Here is a 12,798-nt window from a genome sequence, read left to right as displayed (position 1 = left end):
AAGATAATTTTTTTTCAAGCATGTACAGTGCAAATAATCAAATTAACATTAAGTGAGCTGCATGCAAGTTGAAACTAACTGTTCAAAATTTCAAGAAAATTTCTTATTCCATATTTATAAAGCTGTGATTTTACTCATACAGTACTTAACAACTGCAAGTGAGAGGTTAGCTAAATGTTCCAGTAAACTAGGGAATTACTTTGGGCATTTTCACTAATAAGTACTTCTCACTTGTTGGGAAAGCTCTTATACATGTCATTATCCTTTAAGATGACTCAGTGAGTTAAGTGATAGTTACAGAATACTCATAATGAATCAAGTCTTTGGTTAGAGTACAATAATAGCCTAACTAACCAAACCCTTGTCTCATAGTATTGTACAATAAACGACTGCAATTAATGTATTTCTGATTCACTTAATAACTTTTAATTATTGAATTGATGTGAGATTGAATAAAAAAAATATAACTAAGCATGCACCTATAATGCAAACATAACTGTGAATGTGCTGACATAAAGTATTTGGTATGGAAGCTTTCTTTAAAAGTAGAGTACTTTAACCTGAAAGAACAACAGAAAAATTACAAATATGGAGACAATTTAAGAACTAGGACTCAGGTTTGTCTTTGTATTAGAACAAATCCTTTAGTCTGGGGAAAACACGTAGCTAACTGCACCTTTCTAAATATTGAAAGTATCAGTAAAATTAGAGCTTTTTACAACGTATGTTTAATACCACTTGACACCGAGTCTCTATCAAAGTTAGCGATAATACTACAAACCATTGCAAGCAATGTACCTCACACGTAAACAGTTCATCCAGCGCCGAACTCACTGTACTCGGAACTGGAGACTGGTGTGGTAACGATGATCGTGGCTGGATGCAAGTCTCTACCACATGAAATCCATGTGGGTCCTCTTCCTCGTCAACAGATGCATCATCGATGTCATCTCTCCCAGCACTAGCTAAGAGTGATCTATTCATTCTTCTTTGTGGAGGACCTGTAGGCAACATGATTTATGAAAAAAAATTCTAAATTCATTATTCATTGCAAAGAATTATTCATCACCCTCATTAATGATTTTTCAAGAGGTTTTCTCTAAAAGTTTATGTATAATATGCTCACACTACTCTCTCTCTCCACTTTATATATATACTGTATATCCTCTTTCTGAGTGAAATGGTTTGCCTTTTGCCATGATCAGCAAAGCTGTACTAGTCAGGGTCACCCATACTAGGTTAGTATGCTGTGAGCAATCAGATGAAAATCTTCCACCATCACCAATCCGCACTGGCCAGCGTGGTGAGGAAAACTGGCCAATCCCCAACAATACCCTCCCTCCATGATTTTCTAAGGCTTTCTTATTAGTTTTATCTTGCTGCTTCTATAGTTTCTATTTTTCCTACTTTCAACATTGCTTCCCTCATCATCATATGATCAAAACCATCTCAAGTATTGAGTTCTACACATATTTTCCTACCTCTAGAAACATGTCCAGCAACTTCCTCATTTGTAATACATGTATCTTCCTGATGAACCATAGCTAAAAATTTCTGCATTTGATAATATTTTTTCAGAAATAGAATTTTAATACTAAAATTGAAAATTACAATACAAACCAGCAGGTTACCTGGCTTCCTCCTCAAATATCATTTGTATTGTCATCCCCAATTTGAAAGTGTATCATCCTCATCAAAAATGTTATTTTCCTTAGTAAAATAAATTTTTGAATATACTGTACTTAAACGGTGATCATGTAGCTGCAACTCTGTTGCCCGACAGAAAAAACCTACGGTCGGGATACGCCAGCGATCGCTATACAGGTGGGGGTGCACAACAACAGCGCCATCTGTCGAGTAGGTACTCAGGTACTTCTTGTCAACAAGAACCAATTTTCTCCTCGGTCCACTGGGTCTCTATGGGGAGGAAGGGAGGGTCCTTAAATTCATGATCACCGGGTAAGTATATTCAAAAATTTATTTTACTAAGGAAAATAACATTTTTCAATATTAATCTTACCCGGTGATCATGTAGCTGATTCACACCCAGGGGGGTGGGTGGAGACCAGCATACATGTTAACATTAGAAGCTAAGTATCCCGTATTTCATTTTAGCAGTTATTCAAAATAACAAACATAAAATTAATAAGTACCTGGTAAGGAAGTCGACTTGAACCATTACTCTGCCTTTTTAAGTACGTCTTCCTTACTGAGCCTCGCGATCCTCTTAGGATGCTGAGCGACTCCTAGGTGCTGAAGTATGAAGGGCTGCAACCCATACTAAAGGACCTCATCACAACCTCTAATCTAGGCGCTTCTCAAGAAAGAATTTGACCACCCGCCAAATCAACCAGGATGCGAAAGGCTTCTTAGCCTTCCGTACAACCCAAAAACAACAATAAAAAGCATTTCAAGAGAAAGATTAAAAAAGGTTATGGGATTATGGGAATGTAGTGGTTGAGCCCTCACCTACTACTGCACTTGCTGCTACGAATGGTCCCAGGGTGTAGCAGTTCTCGTAAAGAGACTGGACATCTTTAAGGTAAAATGATGCGAACACTGACTTGCTTCTCCAATAGGTTGCATCCATTACACTCTGCAGAGAACGGTTCTGTTTGAAGGCCACTGAAGTAGCGACAGCTCTAACTTCATGTGTCCTTACCTTCAGCAAAGCATGGTCTTCCTCATTCAGATGAGAATGGGCTTCTCTAATCAAAAGTCTGATGTAATAAGAAACTGCGTTCTTCGACATCGGTAAAGAAGGTTTCTTAATAGAACACCATAAAGCTTCTGATTGTCCTCGTAATGGCTTCGTACGTCTTAAATAGTACTTGAGAGCTCTTACTGGGCATAGTACTCTCTCTTGTTCGTTTCCAACCAAACTGGACAGACTTGGAATCTCGAACGATTTGGGCCAAGGACGAGAAGGGAGCTCGTTTTTAGCTAAAAAACCAAGCTGTAAGGAACATGTAGCCGTTTCAGATGTAAATCCTATGTTCCTGCTGAAGGCGTGTATCTCACTGACTCTTTTAGCTGTTGCCAAGCAAACGAGAAAAAGAGTCTTCAAAGTGAGATCTTTAAAAGAGGCTGATTGAAGCGGTTCGAACCTTGCTGACATCAGGAACCTTAAAACCACGTCTAAGTTCCAACCTGGTGTGGCTAACCGACGCTCCTTTGAGGTCTCAAAAGACTTCAGGAGGTCCTGTAGATCTTTGTTGTTGGAAAGATCTAAGCCTCTGTGGCGGAAGACTGCTGCCAACATGCTTCTGTAACCTTTGATCGTAGGAGCTGATAGGGATCTTACCCTCCTTAGGTGTAAAAGGAAGTCAGCTATCTGCGTTACAGAGGTACTGGTTGAGGATACTGAATTCGCCTTGCACCAGCTTCGGAAGACTTCCCATTTTGACTGGTAGACCTTGAGAGTGGATGTCCTCCTTGCTCTGGCAATCGCTCTGGCTGCCTCCTTCGAAAAGCCTCTAGCTCTTGAGAGTCTTTCGATAGTCTGAAGGCAGTCAGACGAAGAGCGTGGAGGCTTGGGTGTACCTTCTTTACGTGCGGCTGACGCAGAAGGTCCACTCTTAGAGGAAGAGTCCTGGGAACGTCTACTAGCCATTGCAGTACCTCGGTGAACCATTCTCTCGCGGGCCAGAGGGGAGCAACCAACGTCAACCTTGTCCCTTCGTGAGAGGCGAACTTCTGCAGTACCTTGTTGACAATCTTGAACGGGGGGAACGCATAAAGGTCTAGATGGGACCAATCCAGAAGAAAGGCATCTACGTGAACTGCTGCTGGGTCCGGAATCGGTGAGCAATAATTTGGGAGCCTCTTGGTCATCGAGGTAGCGAACAGATCTATGGTGGGCTGACCCCACAGGGCCCATAGTCTGTTGCAAACATTCTTGTGAAGGGTCCATTCTGTAGGGATGATCTGACCCTTCCGGCTGAGGCGGTCTGCCATGACATTCATATCGCCTTGAATGAACCTCGTTACAAGCGATATCTTTCGATCTCTTGACCAGGTGAGGAGGTCCCTTGCGATCTCGAACAACGTCATCGAATGAGTCCCTCCTTGCTTGGAGATGTACGCCAAGGCTGTAGTGTTGTCGGAGTTCACCTCCACTACCTTGCCTAGAAGGAGGGACTTGAAGCTTCTCAAGGCCAGATGAACTGCCAGTAGCTCCTTGCAGTTGATGTGTAGTGCTCTTTGATCCGGATTCCAGGTGCCCGAGCATTCCCGACCGTCCAGTGTCGCACCCCAGCCCGTGTCCGATGCGTCCGAGAAGAGAAGGTGGTCGGGGGTCTGAACAGCCAGTGGTAGACCTTCCTTGAGAAGAATGTTGTTCTTCCACCAAGTCAGTGCAGACTTCATCTCTTCGGATATAGGAACTGAGACCGCTTCTAGCGTCATGTCCTTTCTCCAGTGAGCAGCTAGGTGATACTGAAGGGGTCGGAGGTGGAGTCTCCCTAACGCGATGAACTGGTCCAGCGATGAAAGTGTCCCTATTAGACTCATCCACTGTCTGACTTAACATCGGTTCCTTCTCAGCATGCTCTGGATGCATTCTTGGGCTTGACTGATTCTGGGGGCCGACGGAAAAGCCCGAAAAGCTTGACTCTGAATCTCCATACCTAGATAGACTATAGTTTGGGATGGGACGAGTTGGGACTTTTCTATATTGACCAGGAGACCCAATTCCTTGGTCAGATCCATAGTCCATTTGAGATTCTCCAGACAGCGACGACTTGACGCAGCTCTTAAAAGCCAGTCGTCCAAATAGAGGGAGGCTCTGATGTCTGCCAAATGCAGGAATTTGGCAATATTCCTCATCAGTTTGGTAAACACTAGAGGTGCCGTGCTTAGGCCAAAGCACAGGGCTTGGAACTGGTAAACCACCTTCCCAAAGACGAACCTTAGGAAAGGTTGGGAGTCTGGGTGGATGGGGACGTGAAAGTACGCGTCCTTTAGGTCTAACGAGACCATCCAGTCTTCCTTCCTGACCGATGCTAGCACCGACTTCGTCGTCTCCATGGTGAACGTCTGCTTGGTGACAAAGACATTTAGAGCACTGACGTCCAGCACCGGTCTCCACCCTCCTGTCTTCTTCGCTACTAAGAAGAGACGGTTGTAAAAGCCCGGGGATTGATGGTCCCGGACTATGACTACCGCTCCCTTTTGTAGCAAGAGAGACACCTCTTGCTGTAAAGCTAGCCTCTTGTCCTCCTCTCTGTACCTGGGAGAGAGGTCAATGGGAGTAGTTGCTAGAGGGGGCTTGCGCAAGAATGGAATCCTGTACCCCTCTCTGAGCAACTTCACAGACTGTGCGTCTGCACCCCTGTTCTCCCAGGCCTGCCAGTAGTTCTTGAGCCTGGCTCCCACTGCTGTCTGGAGAAGAAGGCAGTCAGACTCTGCCTTTTGAGGACTTGGAACCCTTCTTCTTTTTGCCACGTTGACTATCGGCACGGGTACCTCCTCTGCTGGAGGTTCTGCCACGAAAGGGCGGAATGAACCTAGACGCTGGTGTGTCCATCCTAGGTCTAGGCACGGAAGGTAAAGCTGTGACTTTACGTGCGGATGACGCCACCAGGTCATGGGTGTCTTTCTGGATCAACGAGGCAGCAATCCCCTTGATCAGCTCTTCAGGAAAGAGACACTTGGATAGCGGAGCAAACATCAGCTCTGACTTCTGACATGGTGTGATCCCCGCCGACAAGAAGGAGCAAAGGTGATCTCGCTTCTTAAGAACTCCAGACACGAAAGAAGCCGCAAGCTCGCCAGACCCATCCCGAATGGCTTTGTCCATGCATGACATGATGAGCATGGCAGAGTCCTTATCCGAAGGGGAGGTCTTTCTGCTTAACGCTCCCAAACACCAGTCCAGGAAGTTGAAGATCTCAAACGCACGAAAAACTCCCTTCAAAAGATGGTCCATGTCCGAAAAGGTCCAGCAAATCTTGGAGCGTCTCATAGCCAGTCTGCGGGGAGAGTCTACCAGACTTGAGAAGTCGCCCTGGGCAGAGGCAGGAACTCCCAAGCCGAGATCTTCTCCCGTGGCATACCAGACGCTAGATTTGGAAGCAAGCTTGGTCGGTGGAAAGATGAAGGATGTCTTCCCAAGTTGCTTCTTGGACTGCAACCACTCTTCCAGTACCCTTAAAGCTCTCTTGGATGAGCGCGCGAGCACGAGCTTCGTAAAGGCAGGAGCTGCTGACTGCATGCCTAAAGCGAACTCAGAGGGAGGTGAGCGCGGGGTTGCAGACACAAACTGGTCCGGATACAACTCCTTAAACAGGGCAAGGACTTTCCTAAAGTCTAAGGAGGGAGGCGTAGTCTTGGGTTCCTCTATGTCGGAGTGTTGATCGTCCAAATGCGCAGCTTCGTCGTCATCAGAGATTCCTTCATCCGAATGCTGAGGAGGAAGCGGCAAAGGAGGAGAAGAAAGCTGAACGGCTGAATCCGGCAGCACGGGTGCATGCGTAGCTGCACTGGATCCAACATCATGCCGCTGCTGGTCAGTCTGAGAGCTGGCAACAACAAAAGCGGAGTGATGGTGCGTGGTGGGGACTGCCGTGGGTTGCGGAGACTGCCGCATTGCGTCAAAACACGGCAGCTTAACAGCACCTTCCCACTGCTGATGCGGTAGCTCACGCATGTCAACGGAGGGTGCCGCACGTCGGCTAACGTCAACATGCGTCTGGCAGGGTCGACTGCGCATCGGTGGTGGAGCTCTCACAGCCGGAGTGTGGGAGCAGGCAGCCGCAGTGTCTGCTGAGCGCACAACCGTGGCAGGTTGTAGGTTAACGGGTGCAGTGTCAACCTTCTCAGCACGATATTCCTGCATGAAGGAAGCTAGCTGAGTCTGCATAGACTGCAGCATAGACCACTTAGGGTCTACAGCGGTTGGTGCGGCAACAGACGGAGTGATTGCCTGCTGCGGAACCACTCTACCTCTCTTGGGAGGTGTGCAGTCTTCGGAAGACTGCGGCGAGTCCGAACTGACCCAGTGGCTACACCTGGGCCGTTGGACTCACTCGGAAGGGACCTTGCGCTTGAGAGGTCGTGAGACCTTGGTCCAGCGTTTCTGACGAGAAACTTCTTCCACAGACGAGGAATGAATGGGCTCACTCGTCTGTTTGTGGGTGGGACGATCTCTGCAAGATACGTCCGCAACCACTGAGGGTACATCTGTACGCTGATCAAGGCCTGTCGAACCCTTTGGTCCTTCGACATTGCTTCTCCCCTGGGCTTGGGAGCTTGCAAGAGGTCCCGGACTGGGAGGACGACTGGCACGAACAGATGCACCCTCATGCGTAACACTGACACTGACACTTTTCACAGCACTTGCACTCACTACACTTCCCACTGCACTTTTCTCCTTCAACTCTTTGACATCGGCCAAGAGTTGATTGCGGTCATTCGCTAATGACTCCACTCTGTCACCAAGAGCCTGAATGGCACGCATCATGTCCGCCATCGAGGGTTGCTGAGAGCTAGTAGAAGGGTCGGGAGTCACCACTACAGGGGAAGGAATAGGTTGTGGGGCATGGGGAGAGGAAAAATCAAAAGAGCGAGACGAACTCCTCCTGATCCTATCCTTCTCTAGCCTACGTGCATTCTTAAGGAATTCATTAAAATCGAATTCCGAAAGCCCAGCGCATTCCTCACATCGATCTTCCAATTGACAGGATTTACCCCTACAATTGGAACAAACGGTGTGAGGATCTATAGAGGCCTTCGGAAGACGCCTAGAACAGTCCCTAGCGCTACACTGCCTGTACTTGGGGACTTGAGTAGGGTCAGACATCTTGAATTAGTCAAAGAGGGAAATCCAAAATCTATCCAAGTCGTCAACAAATAATCCAAATCTAATCAAAAAAGCTTGATAAGGTAATGATAATAACTCCTGTACAGCGAAAGCTAATATCTAGAGAGAATACATCACCAAATAGCGTGAAAATCAACTCCAGAAACAACAGCGTATCAAGTAGGTCTTGCCGGTGGCACGACAGAGAGAAAATTGGTTCTTGTTGACAAGAAGTACCTGAGTACCTACTCGACAGATGGCGCTGTTGTTGTGCACCCCCACCTGTATAGCGATCGCTGGCGTATCCCGACCGTAGGTTTTTTCTGTCGGGCAACAGAGTTGCAGCTACATGATCACCGGGTAAGATTAATATTGAAAATTTAACATTACAGTATATATGTACATAAGTTTGAGGCAATCAAAATATTGCTCTAGGTAGATGCATAGTGCTGGAAGAACCTCTAAATACTTGACATGTAAACTTTTCAATAAATTCCCCCTTAGAACTAAAAAGATGTAAAAAACATTAGAGATATCGAAGCAAGGTTAAGATAATGTAATTAAAGGCAGTTTAGTTATGGTTTAACACATTAAAAATACTATGTATAACCTGTAACATAAAAGAATGTGAACTGATGGATAAAATGAACACCTCCACAAATATAGATGATGGTAATAGACAATATTTAGTCTCTGATACCCTAGAAACAAATATCATGTGGTTAAAAAGGGGGTATTCCCTATTTTATTTTAAATTTACCAAATTTTCATCATATTGGTAGGTCATCATAAAATGGGCTAGGCTAGGCTTAATTCAATAAAGCATTTTTCCTTTAAATGGTCAAAAATATATGGATGGACAATAAGTTCAGACACAGCATCCTAGAACAGTATAGGCTTGGTGGAGGTTCCCCAAGGAGTAGGAGCATGGCGTCCTAGGTTACGTACATTATGTCAGTTCAGGTTAAGGTTTTGATGTTTTGCATGTGTTGGCAAAAGACTGAATATTTACCCGTCAATAACTACCTAAGGCGAGAAAAATTAAGATTCATGAAATTAGCATTAACCTAGCCTTTGGAAAAAAAAAGTGGCGACCCTATACACTGTACTATAATTTTGGTTTTTTGGTGTACTTTCTCGCAAACACTAAATTTGCCACTACAGTATATAAGAAATAGTTTTGTACGGGTCATTTCAGAATTTTTCCCACAGGTAATATGAGGGGCAAATGAGACATAATTTTAGAGTATCTAATGACAAAAATGTGATGGGTAACTGCGCTGTAATACATTGTTGTTCTAAGAGGCAAAAGTTGCTTATGCATAGGTTAATCTACAGCAATGTGGGGAGTATTTTATTTTTCTGTTATGTAATCATTACCCCATAGTTGCATTATATTTGAGGCTGGGAAACAAAAACAATTGTTTTGCACCAACAATACAAGGTAAATCTTTACCCATGAGCTGTCACTGGTAAACATTAAAACCTCCTATTCCCCCCCTAACCCAACCTAGAACATTGTGTCATTGCCTTCAGTGACCCCCAACTTGTACGAGATTTATGTTGATATGTTCTTACCCCTAGTGTACACAAGTGACTTTGAGTGGCACACGAGTAAAGTTATAACCAATATTGATCAGAAATGCATCAAACACAAGATAACAATTCATGAAAGTAGGTAAATATTACAATTGCAACAGCAGTAGTTAACATACAAATTTAAATATGTATGCCTAACCCAACTAAGGATGCATGCTTTTGTTATACTGTAAATTTACTCGCATGCCGTTCAAAGATATGTAAATGTAGGATGAGTAATTACATGATGCTCTACGTCAGTTTAAGCAAGTGATGTATGGTTGGGGGGGAGGGCACAAACCCTCCCTGATGAGTAATAAATCAATGTTTAGATTTTGATAAGGGGGAACATGAAGGTTTGATGTTTACAAATGATGGACTTGACGGACATTATGTTCCTTAATCATACTTTGAAGTACTTATCTCTGAACAGTATACGAGTATATATATCAGGGAAAATCTAGTACTGGAGAGAAGGGGTGTATGTATGATAGCGGCCACCTGTATGTATGGTGATGGCTGACTAAGAATACGGCAGTGCAAATAGGGTCGCATGGGGGCGTCAGCCCCCCATTAGGTAAGTAGATAAGGACACGGCTAGTAGGTAAAGTTAGGGGGGATTTTTAGGTTAGATGGTGTCCATTTTTTATGCACGCTAGAGGAGGAACTGGCCGCTGATATACAAAGGATCCAGAGAGAATATAATGTCATAAACCACCTCGGTTAGCTTGGTCAAGGTTAAGATTGATTAATTGATTTAAATTTTCTGGTATCCTAACATCGAAGTCATTGACGCCGTAAAGGTTAAGAAACGAACTTGTAAATTATTGAAACAAAAAATTAGTAGATAATGAGCAAGAAAATATTGAAGCTTGAGTTATTCTCAACATACCTAATTCAGTCTAAATACTGCTTATGTATTAGTTTCACAGACATAGCCTAGGATAGACCAGTATTATCCTAGATTGTGATGTACGTAAGCCTTGTCAGTCCACAGCTGGTACTGGATAATTAATCTTGCAGAATTTCAACAATTCTTCTTAATTTTCGCCATTGTGGCCAAATTTAATTGAAAATTGGCGAAATTCGGTGGGCGTTGCGTTAGTTAAATGCCAAAGTTCAACCTGGCTAACTTTGGCACTGGTTATCGTCATTCGTCATATCTTTCTTTGTTTACATTAGTCATTCGCAATTCTTCCTCTTCTTCCAATTTTCTGTAAGATTTTACTTTTTTATTCATAGATTCTTATCTTTAATCTTCAGCTTATTAATGATTTTCTAGCTTAAATAGGAAAACAAGCTGTGCATAATAGTTTTCAAAGAAAAAGGTGACGTTGTTTGAAAAATCCATATAGAAATGTAAGTTTTTACCATGGTCTTTCACTGTCTTGGGGTAGAGTTCTTTTGCTTGAGGGTACACTCTATCTTATTTCTCTTCCTATTGTTTTATATAAAGTTTTTAAAGTTTATGTATGAAATATTTATTATAATGTTACGGTTCTTGAAATATTTTATTTAAATTGTTAATTACTTCTCCTGTAGTTTCCTCATTTCCTTTCCTCACTGGGCTATTTTCCCTGTTGGAGAAATTGGGCTTATAGCATTCTGCTTTTCCAACTAGGGTTGTAGCTTAGCAAGTAATAATTATAATAATGCTTGTAATTTTCAAGGCAGAAAGTTAACTTATTTATAGTTTTGAGTTTATTAAATTAGCTTACTGAATTATTCCTTTCAAATGCTCACTATGTTAATTTTATTATGATTATAATTAGTCCAATGTTCAATCTTTTTTACAAGACCAAAATTGTAATTCATTACGTTTGTTGTTGTCTCCACTTATGGAAAAAATAACTTTTGTTAAATAGCCTACATAGTACGCCGGATATTTATATACAATATACAGTAAAATTTATATATTGTAGATAGTCTTAGATTACAATATTGTAAACAATTTATTTTGAAAATATGGGTCTAAGAAATAACAAAAAATTCAGTTTTCAAAAGGAAACTTGGAGTAACCCACACTCTTTAGTCATACTTTTTCTTATAAACGTGGGCCTACTGCTTAACATAAACCTATTTATATACAAGAAAAACCTTTACTGCATTTGCTTACTTTTAAGTTCCATGTTGAAGCTCATAACTGATATTTTTGCTGAGGTATCAGCGTATGTACCACTCAGTAATTGACAACATAGGTCTACTGACTACCTTTCTTTCATGAGTTTCAGCGTGAGACCTGTCTTATCATTCACCCTTTTCTCCTAACGTTTGTACAGGGAGCGATAGGATGATAACGTAGGCCTAAGGAGTAAGGATAAGATTTACCCAGGCATTGTCATACGCTCTTCGTTGTCTTCATGAATTGTTTGAATAAGATAAATATTCAAAATTGTCTGCAATTGTTTTCCGGTAAAATAAAGTGAAGCATTGCATACTTTTACATCAAATTGATTGAGACAATGTTACAGTTTGTCGAATAACGAAAGGAATTTTTTTTTATTGAGAATTACAAATCATTTATTTTTGCTACACAATGCATTGAGATTTTTATACTTCCTTATCATGGTTGTTCAGTTAGCAAAACACACACATATTAATATATGATTTCATCTTTAGAATGAATATTGTGACTTTTGGGAAGGGCATTGCTATTTTGTTGTGCTAATTAGAGTTCTCTTGCTTGAGGGTACACTCGGGTACACTATTCTATCTTATTTCTCTTCCTCTTATTTTGTTAGTTTTTTATAGTTTATATACAAAATATTTACTTTAAATGTTACTGTTCTTAAAATATTTTATTCTAATTATTAATTACTTCTCGTTTTTCCTTTTTTCATTTCATCACTGGGCTATTTTCCATGTTGATGCCCCTGGGCTTATAGCAACCTACTTTTCCAACTAGGGTTGTAGGTTAGCAAGTAATAATAATAATAATAATAATAATAATAATAATAATAATAATAATACGTTCCACTTTACTTGCAACCCGCCATAGCTGAATAGCTACCAAGTACAAATTTCATCTTGTTGGTTATGCGAATTTCCTAATCACCCATATTAACAAGAATGTTATACTCATTCGAGAGTTAAAGTGTTTCAATTCCCGGGAAAATTAAAATTTGTTAAAGGCATTTATACATTAGCCTACCCTAAGGATGGTATAATCTTAAGTATTTTCAACTTATGGTTACTCATAAACATACCTAATTTTGCATTTCCTAGAGTGTGTCCTGTCAGGCAACCGACCCCTTAATGTAAGGATAAGGGTGGGAAAGAAAAAGAGAGATTTTATGATTACATTCATACTAGTTCACAGGTCTAAATTATGAAAAAAAGTCTCATGAAATTTGATTATAATTTTTATCGAATATTATATGTTACTAGAGACGCCAAATGAGATGATATAACGCAATTTG

General features: G+C 41.9%; 1 protein-coding gene across 1 annotated transcript in view; it reads right to left on the bottom strand.

The window, feature by feature from the left end:
* Window positions 1-10,527, bottom strand: part of LOC137656816 (uncharacterized) — a 78,629-nt gene extending 68,102 nt beyond the window's left edge. Inside the window, exons 1-2 of the mRNA XM_068391127.1 lie at window positions 10,272-10,527; window positions 799-1,001 (exon numbers count right to left, since the gene is read on the bottom strand). Coding sequence (XP_068247228.1) covers window positions 799-984 — 186 coding nt within the window. The 5' untranslated portion in view covers window positions 985-1,001; window positions 10,272-10,527. The remainder of the gene's footprint in view (window positions 1-798; window positions 1,002-10,271) is intronic.
* Window positions 10,528-12,798: the final 2,271 nt, after the last annotated feature.

The sequence above is a fragment of the Palaemon carinicauda genome, chromosome 17, assembly GCF_036898095.1.
Source record: "Palaemon carinicauda isolate YSFRI2023 chromosome 17, ASM3689809v2, whole genome shotgun sequence".
Lineage (NCBI taxonomy): Eukaryota > Metazoa > Arthropoda > Malacostraca > Decapoda > Palaemonidae > Palaemon > Palaemon carinicauda.
Note: the sequence above shows the minus strand (reverse complement) of the source record. Positions and strands in the feature narration are given on the sequence as shown.